The sequence below is a fragment of the Sebastes umbrosus genome, chromosome 1 (genome assembly GCF_015220745.1).
Source record: "Sebastes umbrosus isolate fSebUmb1 chromosome 1, fSebUmb1.pri, whole genome shotgun sequence".
NCBI lineage: Eukaryota > Metazoa > Chordata > Actinopteri > Perciformes > Sebastidae > Sebastes > Sebastes umbrosus.
In genome coordinates, this window is record NC_051269.1 from 17,893,132 (window position 1) to 17,918,526 (window position 25,395).

Sequence of the window (25,395 nt, forward strand, 5' to 3'; positions counted from 1 at the left end):
TTGCCCAGGTGTGTCCTATTACATTGATTATTCGAACAATAAATAGGCTGAATGTCTACTCTCAGTTTCAGCTTTGGGTTTTGCCTGTGCAGACTGCATTTATACTAAAAAAGGTGTAACCAACATAAAGACCAGAGAGCTGTTTATGGGAGAAAAGCAAGCAATTTTGAAGCTGAGAGAAGATGGAAAATCGATCAGAGCCATTGCAACCATTTGAAATGTCCTGAAGAAGAAAAAAACACTGGTGTACTCAGCAACAGACGTAGAACCGGTAGATCAAGGAAAGGAAAACATCAGCAGTAATATTGCAATAACACAAACTCCAACACAAAACTTTGTTGAAATGCCTTAAAGCATATGTTTAATTAATAGAAAACTTTTCAACATTATCATAAAACAAAAAGTGCAGGGAGCGCCCAGCAACATTTCTTATAAAGTTAACCGAAAATTAGCAAAACTTAAATTTTTACTGAAATCACTCAATTAGTAGTTCCAGTTCAGCAGCACCCGATTGTGGTGTTGAAAGCAGAGTTGCTCAGCGTGCTCTCCAGTGAGGCGGCTTTTGTTCTTCTCATAAATTGCAGAGACTTCACTGAAGACACGCTCACTTGGAACAGATGAGGGTGGTGAGCAAAGAAACTTTCTTGCTTGCTTGGCAAGTAGCCTGAAGCGCCCTTCATTCTGTCTCCACCACTGGAGTGAATCCCCCCTCCGCCTGTCGATCACTGGCTCCTTGAGGTACAGATGTAACTCATCCTCCAGGCTGGCGGTCAACGGCTCACCAATGTGGGGTCCTAGCAGAGAATGGAACATCTCATCAATACGCTTACGACAAGATGTCTGCTCTCTCCGTTGCATTTTGGAGGTTTTTGTCATGGGTCCCTTCTGCAGCAGCCTGCTCTTCCACACTGGCTCCCTCTGTAGCAGGGTACTTTTCTTGACTGGTCTCTTATGTAGCAACGTTCACAACATCCTCTTTCAGCCATTCTTTGGCCTTGGTCAATGTAGCGCCAGAAGAGAATGCATGATGAGTTTTTGTTACTTCAACTTTTGAGAAACGTTTAATCAGGCTCTCCCTCATGACTTGCCTGAGCGTTCTGATGCCTTGTATCGAGGCCCCTTCATCTTCAAGTAGTATCTTCAGCACGGTCAGACAGGGAATGATGCAGGATGCTGAAGAACTGTTATGGCTCACCTCTAGTGTCATTTCTTATATTGGGATGAGAGTTTGGACCAAATTGGACACAATGTCCCACTGGTGAGCAGTAGGACATGCAAATCCTCCGTGTTGGCTTGAGTATATGTTAAGAGCACGCTTTTGCTCTATCACTCTTTGTAGCATGTGGAGCGTTGAGTTCCATCTTGTTGGGACAGCCTGGATTAGATTGTGTTCTGGCAGGCCGAGGTCTTTCTCTCAAACGCTGATTGGAAAGAATCGAGTGGTGGAAATGGGTGACAGACTTCTTCAGCATCGCAATGATATCTGCGACTACTCTTTGACTTGACAGACCATCATTCACTACGAGTTGCAATGAGTGCCCTGTGCAGCTGAGGTCTGGAAGTTCAGCGAATTCTTTTCACGATTCTTTTCACGATATTTGCTCCACTGTCTCGAAGCACAAGCGCGACACGGTCTTTGCTTATTTTCCAATCTTCAAGCATGCCCAGGAATGCCTCTTTGATGTATTCTCTAGTGTGGGATCCATGCAACATCCTGCTTTCTGGTCCATTCATTGTCAATAAAGTGGCATGTTAGGCTCATCAGTGACTCTGTTGATCCAGACCAGCGGTCTGTAATGAAGGAGAGTGAGTAACTAGTGTTGTCTGGTTGGATTAGGGCTTTTATCTTGTCTACAACCTTGTGGTGAACATCTTGCAGCTTTTCAGTGCGGTAATACTTCTCACTTTTCAATTCACATCGTGGATCTGAGCAACCATGAGGCGCTTAAAGCCAACATCAGAGACCACTGCGAACGGCTGGTTGTCAGTAACTATCATCTATGACTATCTCTATAATTAGTTTGTCCATTAGTTTAGATCTGTCATCAGAATTTTCCCACTTTCTTTGGTTCTGAAACATGTCATGTATTTTAGGCTGAGATGGAGTCGTTGTCCTCTGCTGAGATTCAGGTTCCCCTTTCTTCTGTGCAGTTTCATACAACACATGGTGATGAACCCTAAGATGGGACCACAGGTTTGAAATATTTGTAATCTTTGCATTTGTCCCTCCCATGCTGACACTGTCTTTGCAGGTATTGCAGACTGCCTTCCCTGGTGTTGTTGGAGTGTCAATGTAATACTTCCATACTGCACTTTTAAAAAAAAATGTTTAGTTTATCCATCTGCAATGAGGGTTTAAAGAAAGAGAGAGTGAGTAACAAGTGGGATTGCAAGCTGCACTGGTAAGTGACGTGTAAGAAATAACGTTATAGCCGATCAATTGTTTTACTAGTCAGCTGGTTAAATTATGGATCAACAAATGAACTTAATGACGTTCGTTATCGTATTCAAGTTAGCTCTACAATGCTCAACATTAGCTCACGTTGTTCATGTAAGCGTACATGTAAAAACACTGACTCATACAAGCGAGTTATGTTACGTTCGCAAATTAGCAGCTAAAAATACATTTCATTTGCACTGTCACCAACATTACTCAGAGATATAGCTAACGCTACATAAATAAACGCTATTATCTCGTTATAGATCACTGTATGTCACTGCAACAACGTGCATTATTTGGACATTTTCAGCGGTGTAACTGGTAAACTAGGCACGCTTGTCAGCATATAAATGGATCATAAGATTGTGGTGTTTTTGCAACTTCAGCATTGAGGATCGGAATGTTTATTGCAACTTATATCTTCCGTCTTATCATGCTGTCTGATGCTCTGTGTGGCTGTACTTAGGCACAGCAGTGCTTTAAGCTAAATGCTAACATCCGAATGCTAAAAGGCTGTTGTTTACAACGTTAACCAACTTAGTTTACAGTGTTAGCATGTCAACATTTGCTAATTAACGCTTAACACAAAGCACAGCTGAGGCTGATGGGAATGTCATTGGTTTTTGCACGTATTTGTTTTAAATAATAATGATACATTTTATTTGTAGAGCACTTTTCATAGTACTCAAAGACACTTTACATAATTTAAAATGATGATAAACAACACACTAAAAAATATACAATACACAACATTAATCACACATTAAAAGCAGTTCTGAAAAGGTGAGTTTTGATTAGTGATTTCTAATGTGGAAAGGTTGGTGCGATCTCTGATGTGTTTGGGGAGTGAGTTCAGGCGGGAGGGGCAGTTATGGCGAACGCTTTGTCGCCTCAGGTCTGGTGCTTGGTCCTGAGTAGTGGAGACAGGAGGTTGGCATCAGAGGAACGGAGGCTGTGGGAAGGAGTGTGGTGGTGGAGCAGGATGGGGCCTGGTTATGACGGGCTTTGTGAGTGAGGAGAAGGATTTTGAATTGGATCTGTTGTGGGACAGGGAGCCAGTGGAGGTTCTGGAGGACAGGGGTGATGTGATCAAGGCAGCAGGAGTGGGTGAGCAGACGAACAGCAGAGTTCTGGATGTACTGGAGTTTATTTAGGCCTTTGGATGAGGTGCCATATAGAGTGCTGTTGTAGTATGATGGATGTGAGGAAGGCATGGATCAAAGAAGGAGAGTGATGGGCGAAGATATGCTATGTTTGTGGTCTTGAACCTTGAAGTATTGGACAAAGCGAAATTTTGGCCTGATGGTGGCACAATATGAGAGTTAAGGAATCACCAAAGTAATTACAATTAATTCTGAAGGGAACATGGATATCCTATTATGTGAACAACCAAGATCCAGACACCAGAAGTGAAACAGCCCCCTGACAAAAACACCTAAGGAAATATATTTACCAAGCAACATCATAATGCATTTGAGGTCGGCAGAGCTTAAAGGAGAGAGTGAAATGGTGCATAGCAAATGAAAGCAATATTGGCAGTGAATGTGAGAGACCCTGGCTGCGGTATACCAGGCTCTGTATTCTACTGTCACAGTCTTTCCCAGTCCTTGTTAGGATGGCCTAGTTTCATTGTAAAGGCTTTACCCACCTCCTCGCACTTGTTTTTTTCCTCTCCCTGAGGGAAACATGTTACCCGAGTGTCCGTCTTTAACCTGGGGATCTCTACATACAGCACTCGTCTGGTTCCCCTCCTTCCCTCGGGCTCAATTAGAAGCGTCGTTCAGTGGACTCGACAGTGAAGATGATTACTGGCTGTGTGTCACAGGCAGACAAGTGTGTTCTCTTTAAAAACCACAACCTTGGAGATAAGACGACTAATGACAACTTTGGCTGCTGTGGATGACAGTTACAGTTACATATTGTTCATAATGATGATAAGATAAAACATTATTCTTGCCAAAGGAAATGTTTGGCCCCAAAAACATGGTACACATTGTAAAATCAATACATACTGTATACTGGTATAGATAAAGTATATACATACCTATACATAGTAATCTGTGAATGAAAATTTACTTAAAGCTCACTCTGGTACAATACATCAAATGGTAAATTCATGTCTAATATTGTACATTATTAATAATATTGTCCCTTAGAAAATAAATAAAATTAATTATAAATGATTAATTAAAGGTTAATAGGAAATCTGCATACATACTAGGAATGCATGATATACCAGTGGCTGATTAATTATTATAATTATTATAAATTATTCTCAGATACATGAGGAAATTTGTTATTCTTAACACTAATTATAGTTATTTTTTCCCAGGACAGAGTTTCAGCTGATAATTACATGCGATAATGTGGATTCCTTTCCAACAATAGCTGCAAATCTGCTGTGAGTTAACACTGCAAGTTTAATAATGTCGCAGGCAGATAGATGACTACAAATAATTCAAAAAAATCTGGTGATATTTTTTTTTTTTTTCTTGTCAACAAATCCCAATAAAAGACCAAAACTAACAATGAATTGATATTACTATGAAGTCTGTGTAGCCGGATATAGCTAAATCATCTGTACCACAGACCTCCATTGTAGTTCAGAAATCATTAAAAACATGTCAATGAGCCACACTGGGTGACATGTTCCTTCATCATGATGAACAGAGGCACTGTAGTTTATTTCCCACATACCCTGTCCTGCTGTAAATTCACCAGCACACAAAATGTTAGTCCGCAGCTGACGATAGTCCTCAACAAATGCGCTATTATTATGATTATTATTTTATTAAACAAGGTATTTCTAACTCATTTTTAAAGATTTACTTCTGTGCCACAAACATGTGAGGGAAGTTGGTAAGTATTGGGAGTAAGACTAACGCAGCAGGGCTCAACATTAATGCTTGTGAAAAATAAATGTGATCTTTATCAGGGGTGCCCCGATTGATTGGCCGCCAATCGTTGTCGGCCAATATTCATTAAAAATATGAGATTGAAAGATTGGCATTTATGCTTTCTAGTCGGCGAAACAAATAATTTGTTTTGAAATCGTCAGAAGTAGAGCTAGTTAACGTTAGCTGTTAGCAGCCATTGGGGGCACAGTCCTGCTTGGTTAAATAACTGAACTAACGGCAACATTAACGGAGGTTGCTGAGTAAGATTTTGTTGCAGTTTTTTGTTTTATAAAATTGAATGAGAGTGAGTGTATAACATGGAAATTCACCACGTTCAAGGCAGATGACATGTGAGACTGCAAAAAGCCCTGAAGCCCTGCCCCCGCTGCTTAACAAAGTGCCAGTTGCTTTAATATTGTATGTCGCATGTCCAAATTGCACCAAATTCGACGAAGCACTACCTTGCGTCCTCAGCAATACAACCGCCAAGTACGAAGTCAATCAGATGAGCGGTTCTCGAGATATGAGAAGGAGATAGGGAGACAGAGATTCCTTGCTTTATAGTTTGATAATACTTGTGAGCTATAGTATCAAAATCATCTCTAGGTCAATATAAATGGTGCATAATTGTCCATGTAATGCTTATCTCCATTTATAAATATTGGTCAATAGTATTATTGAATTACTACTATCTTTGCAAAAATTGTATCAACTGTGGGAATATAAACTGTTGAATCTAAAAACTTAAGCTTTACTGTCCTCTTCACATTTTTACAATTGTTATCCGGTATTATATCCATATCAGCTATGCCAAACTATATTGTTATTATCCCTGAAATGCTATCGCTGTACATCTCTCATACGTTGTGGAATAAAGTAGAATAAATGGAAAAGTGTAATAAATATTAGGAGCAAAGTACAAATGATGGTGCAACGCACATATATACACTGTACTGTATTTATAAATACATATTCACATAGATATATTTATGTATGTTTTTCCTGTAGGGAGGTACTTTCCAACATTTTGCTTTTTTTTTACGCAGTCACTGAACTATCAGAACATTAGTCCTTTGATTCTGCAATAACTGCAGGGTATTCATGAGCTACTGTTTCCTAGCAACATAGTGTATGCACCGTGTATAAGCTACAGTACCACATCTCTGATCACTCATCGCTATCAAAGACAAAGGGTGAATGATTAGTTGAATATCTGAAAAACTGTGGGGCTATGATTCTTAAAGCACAAACACGTCGTCATGAGAGCAATGCCGCACTGTTTTCAGATACCTTATTTCACAAATACTTATATTGTTCCTTGTTATTTCGCTTCATGCATACATTCAGTCATTTCTTTTGCTTTAACTCCCTCTTCTATCACCATCCACAGTGAATTGTTGAGCCTTTTGCAACCGGCGCGGTCTCTTCTGCTGGCAGATCACTCTTACAGCAAAGCAAGCACTGTCAGTGTTCTCTCTGTTTATGATGGTATACAATATGCTGCACAGCTGAGAGAGCTCAGTCAAAGGACCCTTGAGAGAAGCTTCACTGCATTGCTTCTCTTAATCCTGCTGTATATTGGCGCTCAATTCTAGACAAATGTGCTCCTTTGCTTATTCTGTCACCTGAGGGCAGTTGTATTGTATTATTCTCAGGTGCACACGGGAAAGAACTGGATACACTTTTTATCTGCTCAGTTATTCATAGTTGCATGAGGATTGTCCCAGCATTGGCGCTTTACTGCTGAAGATGACTTTGACTCAGTGTTCCCGTCCATTGCAATCAGACACTTTTTAAATGGTATTCCTCTCGCTTCATGTAATGATAACCATCAGCTTCTAAATTATAATGTAGTTCATAGGTTTTATTTATCGCAAATTATGTTTATTATAATCAGAAAATGAAATCTGAACATGGATATGCATGTTGTAGGAATGTCCAGGGATACAAGTAATAAGAGCCTTATCAGATAAAATGGTATAAGCATACCCTGCCTTCCAAACTTTATTTTATAGAATGATGATTCTTATCGTACCTTATCAAGCCATAAAAAACAACAACATTATTTTGTGGAATAACAGCAGCGAAAGAAATGTTAGTAATGAGATTGAAATACCCACATGATCTAAATATACACCATTAGCCTTCCTCATTTTATAAGGCTTTTTTTTTAGAATTAGCAATTGGAAGAATAGGGGGTATAAAGGCTGAGAAGCTCTTGCTCTAGTGATGGAAAAAGTGAAATCACGTATAGTATGTCACAAAAAGCCACGAACAAGTCATAGTATAGTATGTCATAAACATGTCATAATATAGTATGTCATAAAAAGTCAGCATAGTGGGTCATAAAAATATTATAAAATGTCATATTATGTCATGAAAAGTCAAAAGTTATAGCATAGTATGTCACAAAAAGTCTGAATGTCATAAATATTATTAGAAAGAGTCATAGTATATAGTGTGCTGCAAACAGCCACAGTATAATATGTATGAAAAGTCATAGTATAGTAAGTGATACAAATCAAAGTCACACTATATTATGTTGTAAACATGTCGCAAAAAGTCTCATTATAGGATTAAAAGAAAAAGTAATGAAAAAGCATTAGTAATGCGTTAAAGTATCATGATATAGTATGTTGTAAAAATGTAAAAAAAAAAAAAAAGTCAGTGTGTAATGAAAAGACATAAAAAAGTTATAGCCAAGTAGGTCATAAAAGTCATGAAAAAGTCATAGTAAGTAATGTATATGTCGTAGTGTAGTATGTAATTTGTCAGCTCACTCATCTGCCATCCATCCAGCTCATCAGCATTTTACCATGGCACCTCATCAACAGTTTGTTGTTTCCACTCTAGTGGTAAATACTTGCACTAAGGCCATTATTCGTGTAACTTATCATTGCCTTGTTTTTCATCTTTTTCTCCTGTGTGATCACAGCATCTTCACCTGCCTTCCAGACAGACTGCCTGCATTACCTGCCCGTTCACCAACAATCCTCCTTACCTCTGCCTCCTTCTGGTTCCTCCACGCTCCACGGATCTTCCACCATCCTCATACCCCCCGGCAATAACTCCAGTGCCTCATTCCCCCATCTTCACCCTCCAAAAAGATTGGAATAAATACCATTCTCTTTCATACATCACTCCCTGTATTCTGCGTAGTATGTTCTAAAAAAGTCATTAAAGAGTTAGTATAGTATGGCAAAAAAACTCATAGCATAGGATGTCGCAAAAAGTTATTGTATAGTATCTCGAAAAAAAGTCTTAATATAGTATGTTGAAAAAAAATCATAGTATAGTATGTTGAAAAATAAAAAAAGTCATAGTATAGTATGTCAAAAAAAGTCATAGCATAGTATGTCAAAAAACATAAAAAAGTCGTAGTTCAGTATGTAAAAAAAAAGCCTTATATAGTAAGTCAAAAAAATCATAAAAAGTCATAGTATAGTATGTCGAAAAAAAATCACAAAAAAGTCATTGTATGGTATGTCAAAAAAATCCTAGCATAACATGTCGAAAAAGTCATAAAACACCAAAGTATAGTATGTCGAAAAATATCATAAAAATTCATCTTATAGTATGTTGTTAAAAGTCATAAAAAAGTCAAAGTGTAGTCTGTCGAAAAAAAGTCACAGTATAGTATGCCATAAAAAAGTTAAAGCATAATGTATCATAAAAAGTCAAAGTATAACGAAGTATGTTATAAAGAAGTCATACGTAATGTCTCTTCCATAATTAATTAAAAAGTGGTGAAAAAAGGCAAACCACCAAAAAATGTGGTCAAAAAACACAAAATGTAATTATTAATTGATTATTCAAACCAAATTACTTTGTGAGAGCTTTCAATCAAAAAAAGAAACAGGATTTCCGTTTGCATTCTTTACAGACTTTGACATGATCCAATTATCTTAAGAAAGTGTGCCAAGAGCATTTCAAGAACGTATGAAAGGATTAATTATTGCACTGTGATCCCGTCCTCGTGTGATCGGTTTTGTGGGTATGCTCATGGTAATATTTCCCATTGACGTTGGGAGCAGTATTTGAATTAATACGAAGTCCACTAATCTCAAGGAGCTGTCATTGACACTGTGATCACATAGCGATGATGAGGGGTCTATGCTGAAGAGGATTTTCTTTCTGTTTTTCTGCATTTCGTTGTCTGTTTTCACATCATGAGACCACCTCATTAACCACGTGGTGTAGTTTATAGTGTCACCGGTTCGTATAAGTCTTCGTCATTGAAGTAATTGAACCCCTCAGTATTGGTGTCATGGTAACTGCCCACAGACATTTGTTTCTGAATGTATTTTGCCATTACGCTGCCATACAACATCTCAAGTTGTCCTAAATATTCTACAAATTTACTGAAAATTGCTGGCTTTCAAACTCAGATGCACTGAAGCGTAGAGAGGCCAGCTGTTGGAGAAATAATACATACACGCCTGTCTTCTCCACAGTCGGGAGGGAAGTCCTTCGTTATAGAAACTGAAGACTGACTGGAGCTGATGTGCACAGTGACAATTCTGGTGCTGCCATCATTTTAAAAAATCATTTAAGAAAAGTGATTTGTTTTCATCCTGTTTTTATCCATCCATTCACATTAAAGTGTGTATCTTTGAGGTGTAATACATTTGTTGAATAAATTTCCTTCATATAAAACATTTGCAGATCTGATTTTTGGAAAACTTTGACACCAAATTGTTTATAACTGTATTTACTTACTAGCAGTCTTCTTCTTCCTTGCCTTTGTTGGCCCATTGCTTGTCGAATATGGTGTTGAAACAGTCTCATAACTATTCACAAACAAATGTCAAGTTATGTAACTTGTAAAACAATGCACAAATAAATGAGCGAGAGTGATATGTATCGGTAAATCTATTTATGTATCTGTAAACTGTATCTATACCTCTAATTCTTGTATAAAAACGTGTACTGTATATCATCATTTGTAAATCAACTTAGCATTTTTCAAAGGAAATATATTTGTGAATCTCCACCTACTTGTGTGGATTCTTTTGAGACTCTTTTACACAAAAAATCCACAAATGCAGGGAGCACGTGACTCGTAAAATGTCATGTGACTTGTGTCTCATAAAACACAATGCACAAATAAATGTAGAATGATTTGTGCCTGTAAATCTCTATCTGTGCCTCTAATTCACAACTTGTATATCATCATTTGTAAATAAACACAGTTGTACAAATACATTGTCATATTTTTTACTAAAACATCCCCATTTGCATGGCTTAATGACATTCACAAACCTTATTTATATTCATTTGTGAATCGCCAACTTAGCATTTTAAAAATGAAATGTGTCTATGAATGTAAATAAATTCCTGTGGATCCATTTAAGATTGTTTTACCGCACACTGAATGCTGCTTCCCTGTGTTTATAGTTTTGACTCTGGGGACAGAAAGCAGACCTATCCCAGACAACCTTGAGGTCTGGGTGGTTCATAATGTAGTAGTTCAGACATAAAGTTTGGCCCTAAACCATTCAGTGCTTTATAAACCAGCAGCAGTATTTTGAAATCAATTCTTTTTGACAGAACTGAAGTGATGTGATCCACTTTCTTGGTCTTAGTGAGGACTCGAGCAGCAGCGTTCTGAATCAGCTGCAGCTGTCTAAGTGTTTTTTTATAGACATACCTGTAAAAACACTAAGGCTGTGTATTGGCAAGAATCTGACGATACGATATCTATCATGATACAGGGGTAATGATTCAATATATTGTAATACTGTTAGCGAGGTGATATATTGCGATTTTTATTTTTATTTTAGGAAAACTGTCAGTATAAAGAACAGAATAGGCATATTTACTGTATACTGCATGCAAAAAAGCTACATGGTTTTTGCACCAAACTGCATGGGATTTTCATAAAGTGGACATGTCTGTAAAGGGGAGACTTGTGGGTACCCATAGAAGCATGGCAGTTTTTCCTCTCCAAAATTTGGCGTAAATTTGGTTTATTTTTTGGTGAATTTGTTATTTAGCCTCCTTTCCTTTTCAACAAGCTATGACATGCTTGGTACCATCCCTAGGTTTTCTAGTTTCATATGATACCAGTAACTTCACTCTAGCTTTAAAAAAGAGCCCCCTACAACCTCCGAAAGATCAAATAGTGGCCGGGCTTAACGGCAGGCAGTCGGATTTTTAAGAGGTTAATTAAAATTCTATAGTGTTTTGGAGAATCTATACAGTATCGCACAACATAATATCGCAATACTCATGTGCTCTAAAAGACACGATTACAGAAGTCGACTCTACTGAAGATAAATGCATGGACACATTTTTCCAAATCTTGCTGAGAAATGACTACAGACAGACATGCCCACTTTATGATAATCACATGCAGTTTGGGACAAGTAATAGTCAAGTCAGCACACTGACACACTGACAGCTGTTGTTGACTGTTGGGCTGCAGTTTGCCATGTTATGATTTGAGCATATTTTATTTATGCTAATTTGCAGTACCTGTGAGAATTTCTGGACAATATTTGTCATTGTTTTGTTAATTGATTTCTAATAATAAATATACATACATTTGCATAAAACAAGCATATCTGCCCACTCCCATGTTGAGGAATACTCCCAAGTGTATTGAATACTTAACAAATCTCCCTTTAAGGTACATTTTGAACAGATAAAAAATGTGCGATTAATCGTGATTAACTATGGACCACCGTGCGATTAATCGCGATAAAATATTTTAATCTATTGTTAACATTATGTAAACAAAATGGATATTGATGACATGTTATTGCTGTGTGTTGCGCAGAGAAAGACATTAAGATAAGGATATAAATAATAAGAATAAAAAAAGAGTTGAAAAGTAGCCGCTGCACCGCTATGGTGCTGTGTGTGTCTTTCAGCACCAGAGAGGGATAATGTTTATTTCAATAAGTAGGCTACACTTTGTTGCACATTAAATGTCCTTTTATAATGTAAAGCACATTGATTCGCCTTGTTGGTGAAATGTGCTATATAAATAAACTTGCCTTTTCCATTGTTTAGTTTAACAGTGGTTGGCATCCATAAATGTTGCATCAGCCACCTACTGAAAAGTGCTGGTTCTTCCCAACACTTATGATTTATTTTCATACATTTCCATTTTAAAATACTAAATTGCCGATTCACAAATGAATATAAGGTTTGTGAATGCTATTAAGCCATGCAAATGAGGATGTTTTAGTAAAAATATGACAACGTATTTGTACAACTGTTTGTGTTTATTTACAAATGATGATATACGAGTTGTAAATTAGAAGTACGGATACAGATAGGGATTTACAGGTTTACAGATACAAAAATAGATTTACAGATACAAATCACTCTGAATTTATTTGTGCATTGTGTTTTAAAAGTTATATAGGTTGACATTTGTTTGTGAATACTTATGAGACTGTTTTGACACCACAGTCGATAAGTAGAACAGTAATAATATTCTAGAAAGTAGAATATTATCAGAGATAATATTACAGGCACCTGACTTGTATACATGCATACTGTACATATCCACTTATGCCATGTATGTAAAGCAACCTGTTACATTAATCATATTTATCCCAGCATATTTGCACTCTGCACCATTAACACAAACAAAAACAACCCAGCACATTGTAGGCTATGTTGTTCCTTGTATTCTTTTTGATACAGTATATATTTATCTTCTTTCTTTACTCTTGCTCAACTTTGTTGGGTTTTTTTTATAGCTGCATTTCTAATTTCCGTATGTACAATGAGAGCAAAATAACCAGAGTCAAACTCCTGGTAGCCTCTATGTGTAGGCCTATACTCACACCTGGCCAATCAAGCTCTGATCCAACAAGACCAACATTAACAGCATCACATAGCATGGCACAGCAGCCACATATTCACACACAGCTGGCAGCATCATCAGCATAACATCCAATAGTACACCCAACAAAAACTATACCCAATGAACAATAATATTGAAAAATATAAATGATCTTACTTTTGATGATTCCAGCAGCAGGAGATGACGGGGCTCGGTGTTGAACACTGAAATTACTTCATTACAGTCTCTTTGAAAGGAGAGCAGGACAAACAGTTCAGTCTGATATGATGCCCTGATGCCAGTTTTTAGCCGACTGACAGATGATAGTCTTTCACCAGTACAGCTTGTTATAGGTAGGGTGACGAGGGGCAACATAATGTCGTTATTACTTGGCACTTGCTGAGGACGAAAGAAAAGTTCTTGGTTGATAATGGTGGCGGAAGTTGCTCCTCAGGCTTCTGCTTCTCAGGTGTCTCTGTTTAAAGATTGACCGTGCTATCTGGTGACTTTAAGCCAAATGCATCCGTGTGCTCGTTGTAACTTTTATGTAACTAGTTGGTGGAGATAATAAACACAGAGGAATATTCATTTAAAATGTATAAAGTAAAATTCAAGGCTTTCTGTTCAGTTGCTGTCACTGCCAGCAACCATGAAGCATTCAGCCTGGAGACACCACCTGAACACTGATGAGAGGGAGGGGCTGCTGGCTATCTGCCATTGGCCAAATGCAACTGTCACTCAAAACATTTGACCAATCACGTGTCCTAAACAGGAAGCAAAAAAAAAGAGTTGATTTATGGTTGTTGTAGTTCCATAATTGAAACAGCGCTGACTGTTATTCACTGGATGATCCAGCCAAAAAAGGGAGAATTTTGATCCCATGAGATTATTGGTATATGTGTTATTGTTCATGTTAAAGCTGTTACATAGGTGACATAAACTTTAGGATAATACATGTGTTTAATTTAAAGCAGCAGTGGGTAGAATTTGAGAAAATATGATGAAAAAAAGTTATTTTTATAAAACGGTCACTATATCCTGACAGGTAATCTGAAAAAAATCATGTGTCCCTCGGTGTCCTCCGGTGCTCTTAATGGCATCTGCAAGATTTCACAGACCGGAGGAAAACAACCAGTCAGAGCCGAGCTGGAGCCTTGCCGTCTCTGAGCAGCTGTCAATCATTCACAAACTCCGATCAAATGGTCAAACTAGGCACCGCTGATCAAATATGAATCACTATTTTGTTACTGTAATGCCTAACTCTTGCATAAAATGTTCTCAGAAACATCTTGTAGTGTACTGTTTAGCTGTAAAATGAGAAAGTTTGTGACCCGGCAGCCATGTTGAGATCAGTTGAGGAAATACCAAGCACTGCCCACCAGGTGGAGCACACTTTCTCATTTTACAGCTAAACAGTACACTACAAGATGTTTCTGAAAACATTTGAGGCGAGAAATAGGATTTACAGTAACATATTATTGATTCATATTTGATCAGCGCTGCCTAGTTTGACCGTTTAATCGGAGTTTGTGAGTGAAAAGACACTCTGCAGCCTTCATAGAATGAACAGCCAATAGGAACGCTCTCTCTCTCTGAAATGACCTGTGATTGGCCAAGGTCTCCCGTCACGGGCTAGATTTTTTAAAGCCTGTAAACAGAGCCATGAGGAGGTGCAGAAGTCTAGTTTTCTCTCAGAACACTTGATTTATAATATGCTGAAAGGTTATTATGGACTTTTTGCCCAATGATGCCAAAAATATTCTTCCTACTGAAGGTTTAATATATAGAGTATCTTTTAGCTAGCTAGTTGGCCTATATGCTTTTTGTTCAGTAGATGCAGTAAATGTTACAGAATACTGAATTCTCCTCAACATGTGTTGTTTGCTTTGTTTGGTTGGGTGTCTTCCAGAGAAGCAACTGCAAATTCAATAATTTTAGTTCCCAATAATCACGCCTGTAAAATCCATGTGGGACTACTTATTTCAGTTTGTGGGTCTTGAGGAACAACATAGAGGTTATTTGAAGCTTGTATTGGCCTTAGCCAAGTGTTATTTATTAATACTATATTGATTTACTGATTTATTTAGTTAGTATCCCACATCAGGGTCCCGCAGTGTCTCTCATACTGTATATGGATTTTTATTTCTTAGCCAGCCAAAAACTGTTCTTTAGCTTTCTATTTCTGTATTAAATATTTCTTCTTTTCACAAGTACATGTGGTAGTGTGTTTGAAAGTGATGAATGGGGCATTAAACCTGCAGTAGGCAGAATATTTTTGACATCATTGGTCAAAAAGTCCATAATAACCTTTCAGCATATTGTAATTCAAGTGTTCTGAGAGAAAACTAGACTTCTGCACCTCCTCATGGCTCTGTTTTCAGGCTTTAGAAAATCTAGCCTATGACGGGAGACTTTGACCAATCACAGGTCATTTCATAAAGAGAGCGTTCCTATTGGTTGTTCATTCAACGGCGGCAGCTGTCGATCACTTGCTAACTCCGATCAAACGGTCAAACTAGGCAGCGCTGATCAAATATTAATCAATAATCTGTTACTGTGATGCCTATTTCTCGCCTGAAATGTTTTCAGAAACATCTTGTAGTGTACTGTTAAGCTGTAAAATGAGAAAGTTTGCTCCGGCTGGTGGGCGGTGCTTGGTATTTCCTCAACTTTCTAATTTTACAGCTAAACAGTACACTACAAGATGTTTCTGAAAACATTTAAGGCGAGAAATAGTCATACAGTAACAGAATATTGATTCATATTTGATCAGCGCTGCCTAGTTTGACCGTTTGATCGGAGTTCGTGAGTGATTGACAGCTGCTCAGAGACGGAAAGGCTCCAGCTCGGCTCTAATTGGTTGTTTTCCTCCGGTCTGTGAAATCTTGCAGATGCCGTTAGGAGCACCGGAGGACACAGAGGCACATTATTTTTTTCAGATTACCTGTCTCATTCTCTACTGTCAGGATATAGCGACCGTTTTATAAAAATAACTTTTTTTAATCATATTTGCTCCAATTCTACCCACTGCAGCTTTAAATGCTAAATAATTTACATCATGTTACTTAAATGGCTGCATCACTTTCTAATACTGTTATTTATTGTTTCTGCCAGAGTGGCATGAGATTTTTTGTTCAAACAAAAAGAAAGAAAAAATCACCAAGAGTCATGCAAAACCCTGTAGTCTCATGAGACTAAACGTTGCAGACACCTCATTCTGTCTCTGCCGTGTGGAGATGATGTACACTCTGCACCGCATATTGCAGTAATCTAGTACATGCATTTAGCACACTTGCTATGTAACAACAGTTATTTCCGAGCCTTTTGTATAGTGGGCTCACAGTATCAGGGAGGCGTGGAGAAAATGATAGATCCTGAGAGCTTGCTGCATGCAGAGGCCTTGGTTTCAAGTAGCAGAAAACCATTCATTTTAAATAATTTCATGTTTCCCTCCACCAATTCTCCGTCCTTCCAGTGCTATTATCAGAGCAGTTGTGGCAACATATAATTCAGAGGATGGCAGCCCATTTCTTTTTCTCTTCAGGGCTAACAAACTGTTTTTTAATCTGTATTATTAGTTTACAGCAGGGATAAAAAAAAAAAAAACACACACAGAAGAGCTGCCAATCATTTAGGTGAAGATGAGTTTTGCTAATGTACAATTATGTATGCATTGCATGTAAAAGAAGGTCTTCCTTCATATATTTTTTAATAGCCAATGGTCAGATTAATGAACAAACTAACCGATAGATTTTCCCGAATCACATAAACCTGAAAACGGACGTTGAAGATTGAAAACATTTTTAATAGAAATAAAATTTTGTATAAAAAAAACTAAACATGCTTCACACACTTCATTAGTTTTCATGAGGTTTTACAAATACATATTCAGATAGCCAGGCACTGTATCTTTTTGTACATTTTCCCCAATTTTAGGATATGTCAGGACATAAAGCAGACATCATCAATCTATTTAATAACATACATTAACTTGCCATTTAATCTGGTCAGCACTCACATTTTATTCTGCAACACAAATGGTGTTGAAAGTAATACAGAGGGAGGCATGAAGAGCAGCATTGAATTCACAACACAAATAACCCCACAATGTTTTTCCTCAAGACATTAGAGGGCTTTTATACCGCACAAAGCCAACTATTAATCTGTTCAGCGAGCTGAGGGTGATTGATAAGAGAGATTTTGTACTTTTTGCAATTAGATTTTCATTTGTTGAAAAGCCTTACACCTTTCCGACACCTCCTCCTTATCACGAGAGTGCCTGAGGAGGACATGTGTCGTAATGATTTTTTCTCAGTAGCTGGTCCATTATGGATATCACCTTCAGGTCATATTGCACAATCCTCTCAAGGGCATACTTCATCTTAATACCCCTCCTAATGGATCTGAACAGTTAAGCTTTACCCTTACACTACATGTGACCAAGAGAATAGCTGGTGGCAGTGATGGGAGGGTCATCCTGGACGACAGCTTACAGTAACATCTCCTGGGTAAAATACTGTATATTTTAACCACGAGCCACTGTTTCAAAGCACATACAGGTATGCGGAGGGCAGTGGCAGCCTTGGGCTAGCTGGTAATACAAATCATGGCCTCACTTAAGCACAGATAAATAATCACTCACTAGACCTTCACCATTTGAGAACAGTTTTTAACGTACAGTAGGCTTGGGCCCAAACAATTGTTAACAACGCTGCAACAGAGTTTAAACGCATTCCAAAGATATTATTTTTTCTTTTTCTTATATATTTTTTTTTTTAACAACACAACACAGGATGTTGAAACTGGCATGCTCAAAATCGGCCATCTTATACGTGTAGTCCTTTTTTTGGAAATCTGGAAAAAAAAAAAAAAATAGTCTGGTACGGATTTGTTGCATTGTTGAGATGATCGCCATTTCCAGTCGTTTGACTCATGAGACCGGAATACATTTAGAAATAAAAACAAAACACAACCCTCCCCCCCCCCGCCCTTTAGAAATCCATGGACCATGTTTTCATGCCTTTTTGGTGTTGATTAATCCCTTGTGATGCCTTGAGGGTTTTAAGATTAATTACAGTTTTCAAAACTGGCAGACGACATTGAGAACACCTGAACATATTCTTGATTTTAGTTCTGTTTCAGTCCGCACTGCTCAAGATGACAGAGAAGTCTTTGAAAGAGGGCATAGCTGAAATGTAAACACTCAAAAGGAAAGCTCCATCCATCAGTCTCCAGGCCTCTGCCATGCAAGTATTTTTCATTTTTCTTTTTTTTTGTATGTATTCTTGTGAGGCAGACAGAAGATGGAACTTTGCAATTGTACTGTTATCTGTTCTGGTCCCCTGTTTTGTCCATCTCTGTGGTCTCTCTCTCTTTCCTCGCCATGTCATGTCTTTGGGCAACGCTTCTGTGATCTCCACCCCGTACAATGACACATCCATTTGTTATGCCGGCTGTGTGAAACTCCACTGCATGTTTTTCTCCGTCAAGGTGGAAATCCTGAATTATGATGAGAACATTTGTCCCTTTTAGATTGCATGGTTGCTGTAGCTGATGTAGGTTTGCTTTGTGGAGAAAGCTGAAAGAGAAGAATGAGAGGGGGAGAGTCAAAAGGAGTCAAGGATAACTATTGTAACCTATGAAATGAGGAAGATTAGTGAAGGACTTGTGGGTGATTTGTTTGGCCTTGTTTTCCTGATGTAAGATGAAGTGGGAAATAATGGTGAAAAATGTGTTCAGTTGCTGTTTAGTTGCCAATAAATGCCAATCATTCCCAAAAAAATCCTCAAATATCTGGCTTTATTTTTTGCCTGTATTACCTACAGCAGATGGGGGTTTCGGTAAAGCAGACTGCCTCCCCCACCACACCTCCTTTTCCTTCAGCCATCAGGCTTCAACTTTCCAGTTGTCTCCTCAGACTGTGTTAGCTGATTCGCTGAGGTGGAGCAGATAAATCCTGACATATCGCCACCACATCTCGGCAGTTGTGGGAGCTGGCCCAGACAGGAATTTTTCAATTTCATCAAGCAATATATCCACAGTGGCGATGACAATGACAAATGGTGCTTATTCAAAATAGCCATGCACTGTACAGCCCCTGTAAACGGTAACTCCATCAGGATAAATTGCTGCTGGCTATCAATTCTGCGCCTTTGCCTTCTGACTTATTGTAACAAAAGGCCCTATTAACCCTCCACAGAAACTCAAAGCAAGATAGAAATTAATGTCACGCTGTGTGTTTACATGTAGCTATTGTGATGGGTCTCACCGCACCGTGCCATTGTTGCTACAGCGCATTGTCACACCGTTTATATTGATTTCTGTTTTCGGTGTTAACGGTGAGCACATTGTCAGCTCTTTTATTATCCTATGAAGGGAAACATTTCTCACCACTGTTAAAAAGTGAGGAGTAAACACAGCTTTAAAATGGGTGACAATGGGCTCAGTTTCCTTGTAAATACAGGCCAGACAGAGGGAATGCATCTCTGCTGACAGACATGACCGATTAAAACCTTTTCCCGCCCGAGGCGAGCCGAGGAAGAGCGTTTCGGACGTCACATGAGTAATTTCTGCTGACTCAATTGCTGAAGTCATTATTTACTTTACTGGTGTGTCACTGATAAAGTAGCACCAAGCAATTTTATTGGTATTGAGATTAGGAGGAGACACATGCTGAGAGATTCAGCTGCTTCAGAAAGGAGAGTTAGAAGTTTGATTATTTACCATGTGTTAAACTCTGATGGCAAACAATGATTTTAATTGACCTCTTGATTGTTATTTCAATTAAATGTTTCATCTACAGCATGTCAATAAACAGTGAACAATGCTCGAGGTGAGGTCTTGAAATTGAGTGTTTTGTTAAAAACTCGAAAATATTAAATTTACATGAACATAAAAAAGTAAAAAGTTCGAAATTCTTACTTTTGAGAAGTTGGACCCAGCGGATGTTTTGGCCTCATAAATGACAAAGTAGTTTAGGTACTTAAAGTGGCAGTAGGCAGTATATTTTTGGTATCACAGGGCAACAATTCGATAATTACCTTTCAGCAAATTATAATTCAAGTGTTCTGAGAGATAACTAGACTTCTGCACCTCCTCTTTAAAAATCTAGCCTGTGACAGAAGACTTTGGCCAATCACAGGTAATTTCATTGAGAGAGCGTTCCTATTGGCTGTTCTCCGGTCATGTGACAATGTCACAATGGTGGCGGCATCACAAACTTTCTCATTATACAGCTAAACCGTGCACTACAAGATGATTCTGAAAACATTTGAGGTGAGAAATAGACATTACAGTAACAGAATATTGATTCATATTTGATCAGCGCTGCCTAGTTTGACCATTTGGTCGGAGTTCGCGAGTGATTGACAGCCGGCTCTCATAGACGGCAGCTGGACAGCAGACGTCAGATCAGCTCTTACTGCTTGTTTTCCTCTAGTCTGTGAAATCTTGCAGATGCAATTAGGAGCACCGGAGGACACAGAGGCACATGATTTTTATCAGGTTACCTGTTTCATGTACTACTGTCAGGATATAGCGTTTTATAAAAATAACTTTTTTTAATCATATTTGCTCCAATCTCACCTACTTCAACATTAATAAGTATTTTCATCAGTAGTGAGATGAAGTCATTTATGACAGTTAGCACTTAAACCACATTCAAATGTAAGTCATTTATCTGACCTGCAAATTAATCTCTTATTATCCCATGTTTGGATTTTTCTACAGCCTTTTTATTTTAGAATAATCATTTCATTTTCTAGCAATGTTGCAAAAATCTGAGCTTTATTTACATGAAACCACAACTCTACAGCTGAGACGAATAGACAATTAATTGATTAGTTGATTGAAAAATATTTAAAGGGTTACCATTTTGATAACCGATTCATTGTTTTAGCTTTTTTTCAAGCAAAAAATGCCACACACTAACAGCTTGTTTATGCTGCTTAAATGTGAGGATTTGTTGCTTTTTTTTGTTACATATGATAGAAAACTGGATATATTTGGGGTTTTGACTGTTGGTCAAATAAAAATAAGGTAGTTGAATAGGGCACATTAAACTGTGTGATATTAAAACGGGCCTTTTTCACTATCTTCTGACATTTTAAAAATGTAAGTAATCATTAGATTCACACACTTTAGCTATGACCAACAGCACTTATTTACTGCAGTGCATGTGACACCAAAATGTCTCTTTCTAAACCTAAAAGGTTAACCAGGAGAAAACAACCTAGTTATTAGAGTTTGAGACGCGACTTAAACAAGTATTCAACAGAATTGTTCGTTTTCTGACTTGTCCATTAATCAACTAATTGTTTTAGTACTAGGGTGTGAATAGAAAGAGCAATAGGCAAGGCAAGGCAAGTAGAATTAATGTATTATTGAACTGCAGAATAGAGGTGTCACAATTTTGGTTTGAAATCGGAAATCGATCGAAATTAGCTTCTGATTTCTACCATCGAAATCAAAATCAGGATCTGCGATTATTTTCTTTCTCTCTGACCCGGTCTACTTCCGTGTGTCCTAAAAAACATCACAATAACACTTCAAAGAAGACACAGCGGATTTTACCGGTAATCTGCAGCTGCACTTTGAGACACCATGGCAACAGCCTAGGTCAGTGATGACGGAAAAACAACAGAACTAGAAAATCCTCCTGCTTCCCTGAAGTCACCAGTGTGGTGGAATGTTGCCTTCCCCGTGAGTTACATAAACATCGAACATATCGTTGACAGAAAAACTACAGTTTGTAGTCTGCAGAAGATTTAGAGACTGCAGAAACCAAATAAAACTGCGCTCATCGAACTGTTTGGCGATTTCAGCCGCGGTTGCGTTATCTACACTTAAAATCTATGGTGTGTCTACATTGCTTTGTACGGTAAAGCGTGGTTTATGTATAGTATCAACTGCTGAAATAAGTTATTATTATTACATATTAAATCAATTATCTAAATTTGACCATATGGCCTTAGTGTGGTACATTCCAAAACATATTATTCTTGATAACCTTTCTTTTTAAAGAAGAATTTGAAAGTGTGAATGACAGTTGTCAGGGCATAAAACCAATGATCTGTTGATCCTTACAACTCAAGACTCCATACATAGTCTAACAATGGCATGTTTAAATCAAATATTGAATCAAATCGTGACTTTTAAAATCGAAAGTCAAATTGAATCGTGGATTCGGAATAGTGACAACCCTACCGCAGAATATGTTCTTAGTTGACATCTGACCCACCAGATGGTTTGTTACACAGAACCATCTGAGAAGCCGTCACTGGAAAAGGCAGGCACTTTCAATAAATACTTGGCAGGTGATTGGATGAACCATCTGTCAATCAAACTCTTACTGAAGCCAGTCAGGAGAAGAGTGAAAACAGGTTTTCCATCGAGGAAAGCCTTCAGTGCCGTTCTTTTCTCTTCTTTCAATGTAATGCTTCCTTCTGTCTCACAAACAATCCTCCCCCTCCTCCCCACCACAAAATAAACAACAGTGGCACATTTACTGGACTCAATGAAGTGTTAAATAACACGCTGCACATCTGCTAATAAGTAATTATTTTTTTACTCTGCTTCATATCTCTGCATCCATTTTGTATGAGTTACAGATACTGAAGAACAAAACATGCCCAAGAAAAAAAACAAAAAAAACAATGGGTTCTTAGCCAGAGGCTTGCTCATTAGCATTTGTGTACTTACATTGTGTTTCGAGGCTTTCGCACAGCTCGGTCTTGGCTTCTCCGTTGGGTCTGAGTCCGGCCTTGGGGTTGAACTTGTTGGACATGGTGGCGGCGGTAACCACAGCCTTGAGGCTGCGTGTGCGCTTGGGCACATTCTGCTCCGGGTGGAAGAGAACCACGTAGACTTTCGGCATGTACAGCAACCCGAGGGACACTGAGGCGCTCAGGCTCACAGAGATGGTCAGCGTGGTTGTTTGGATGTACAGCTGCAAGAGGCAAACACCAAACATGAAAAACACAGAAAGTTCAGCCCTTTTTTGGCACTAGATTCTACAGATATGGGTAGAGAGACCTGTACAGTACAAGTGACATCTGCTGTGTATCATTCTAATTAGAGCATCCAATGACCCGTGAGTTGGCCAAGCTGTTGTTGAAGTAGTTCCTACTGTGTCCAATAAAGGCTTCAAAATGATTTACTGCAAGGGATGTTATAAAACTTGCTTTAAATCAGCATCTCATCTGCTTTTACGGTATGTGTGCCGAACCAGCCAAGGCCACCTTGTTTGTTTTAATTTTCTGCCATACTAGTTTTAATATGGCCATCACGTCAACCTGAACACACATTTGATAACAGCAGATGATTGGATCCTATTCTGACTCGTAACAAGCAGGCCCATAAAAGAGAAACAAGCTTGTGAAAATTTTACACATGGTCAAATCCTCTGAATCGTGGGGGAGGGCAACGCTCAGTATCATTCTCACTCATTCCATTTTTAATTGTTTGCAAAGCTGCAGCAAATTAATGAGTGATCTTCAGGGAAGCATTAAAGAAGAAGGAAAGCTTGTGTAATTTCTATACATCCCACTATGTTGTGACTGCTTGACTGGCCATCTGAGAAGAATTACTTTGCAAATATTGTAACACAAGTAACAATTTAATGATACTGCAGACTTCAATGCATCCACACAGTATGACATTATCTACAGCAGAAACTCTCATGTTCTCTCAAACTCAGTGTTTTTGCTTTTGACTGTGTGCTACCTTGTTGTCACAGTAATGCTGCGGTCATGTCATATCACACAGACTGTAATTATTAGGAAGCGAGGGGGGAAAAACGTTACCCTCTAACTTGTAATTGAAGATATAATGAATTTTTGACAGCTACAATTTCTCCCAGTTGATGAAAAGAACTGCAGAAGTGTCATGAAACCCCAAGCAGTTACATCTCAATAAAATCCAATATGAACACTAATAGAGTCAAATCATCTTGTATGCGGTTACAATTGTTAATGAACTGCTCCAAATATGTTAAAACAACAAGATAAGTGTGACTACGAGGTTAGCTATGCGAATAATGGGAGATTTTCAATTTGGCCATCATTGCGCGAATGCAGCAAAAGCAAAAGGTCCAGTGTGTATCTTGTGGTATCTAGCAGTGAGGTGAGGACATTGCAACCAACTGAAGCCTCTCCAGTGTGCTTAGCGTGTTGGAGAGCTACGGTGGCTGATGCCAAAACGTGAATGGAATTTGTTGTAAGAGTAGCGTAGGTCATTTGGAGCAGAGACAGTGCGTAGAGTGTGTGTGTGTGTACATGGGAAGTGAATGGTGAAGCAAAAGAGAGAGAGAGCGACGGCAGCGGGAGTGAATAATGTTATCGACTCCGGCCCAAGCAGGAAAAGTTAGCAGTGTTTGGTGTCTGATCTGGGCTACTGTTGAAACATGGCAGAGGGGACCCGCTCCCTATGTAGATATAAACGGCTCATTCTAAGCTAACGAAAACACAACGATTCTTATTAACACGTGATTATAGACTAGAGAAAACATACTTATTGATATTATATTCCATTTCTGCCAATAGATCCCCCTAAGTGTTACACACTGGTCTTTTTAGTGGGAGATGACTTGTACTTATGCATGTATGTACTTATGACCGTGAGCAGTATCCTGTTATTGTAAATTTGACAGGGAGTGATGAGGATAGATGCAGGCAATGTTAACTGATCAATAGCCTGTAAAGCATTTTACATTATATTTTTTGGGGTAAATAATATCTGATAGCAAATGTTCTGTGGCCAGGTACCGTCCCACTGCTTGGGATTTGAGAAATACTGCTGTCTGGTCACCATCTAATAAGAAATGATGTGAATGTACAACTCTACCTGTACATGACAATAATGTTTGAGGCAGAGTCCTGTACTTCCTGTCATGTGTTCCCTATTCAGAGCAGATTTTTGACATAAGGACTTAGAGGGCTACAACACAATGTTACAGTATATTCACCCTAACGTGGGCAGGAACTGGCAGCAGTCTTCTGCATCATCATCTCAGGAAGAAATATCATTCTTATATGAAAACATAACAGGCTGTTTTTATTGGGCTTTACCATGCAGATAAATGCATTATTTTCCAGTAAACAGCACAATATTCATCCAAGTATGTAAAAAGATGAAGTTTTAGAGTAGTTTGTTTCTTTTGCTTGTCGACTCTCTTACAAAAAAATATGTCTACCCCCTAATACAAATTTGATCAGTAAGCAACAAATTCAATCCCGCTCTGCAGCCTGTCGTTCCAGCAT

The 25,395-nt window shown here is 38.4% G+C and overlaps 1 protein-coding gene and 1 pseudogene across 2 annotated transcripts in view; both read right to left on the minus strand.

The window, feature by feature from the left end:
- Positions 1-949: 949 nt before the first annotated feature.
- On the minus strand, positions 950-2,320 carry LOC119484961 (annotated as a pseudogene).
- A 14,602-nt stretch (positions 2,321-16,922) lies between these two features.
- Positions 16,923-25,395, minus strand: part of LOC119490306 (metabotropic glutamate receptor 4-like) — a 197,236-nt gene continuing 188,763 nt past the window's right edge. For both annotated transcript variants that reach the window (XM_037773623.1, XM_037773616.1), the window contains exons 10-11: positions 22,838-23,084; positions 16,923-18,716 (exon numbers count right to left, since the gene is read on the minus strand). In XM_037773623.1, the coding sequence (XP_037629551.1) occupies positions 18,667-18,716; positions 22,838-23,084 (297 nt within the window). In that variant the 3' untranslated portion in view covers positions 16,923-18,666. The remainder of the gene's footprint in view (positions 18,717-22,837; positions 23,085-25,395) is intronic.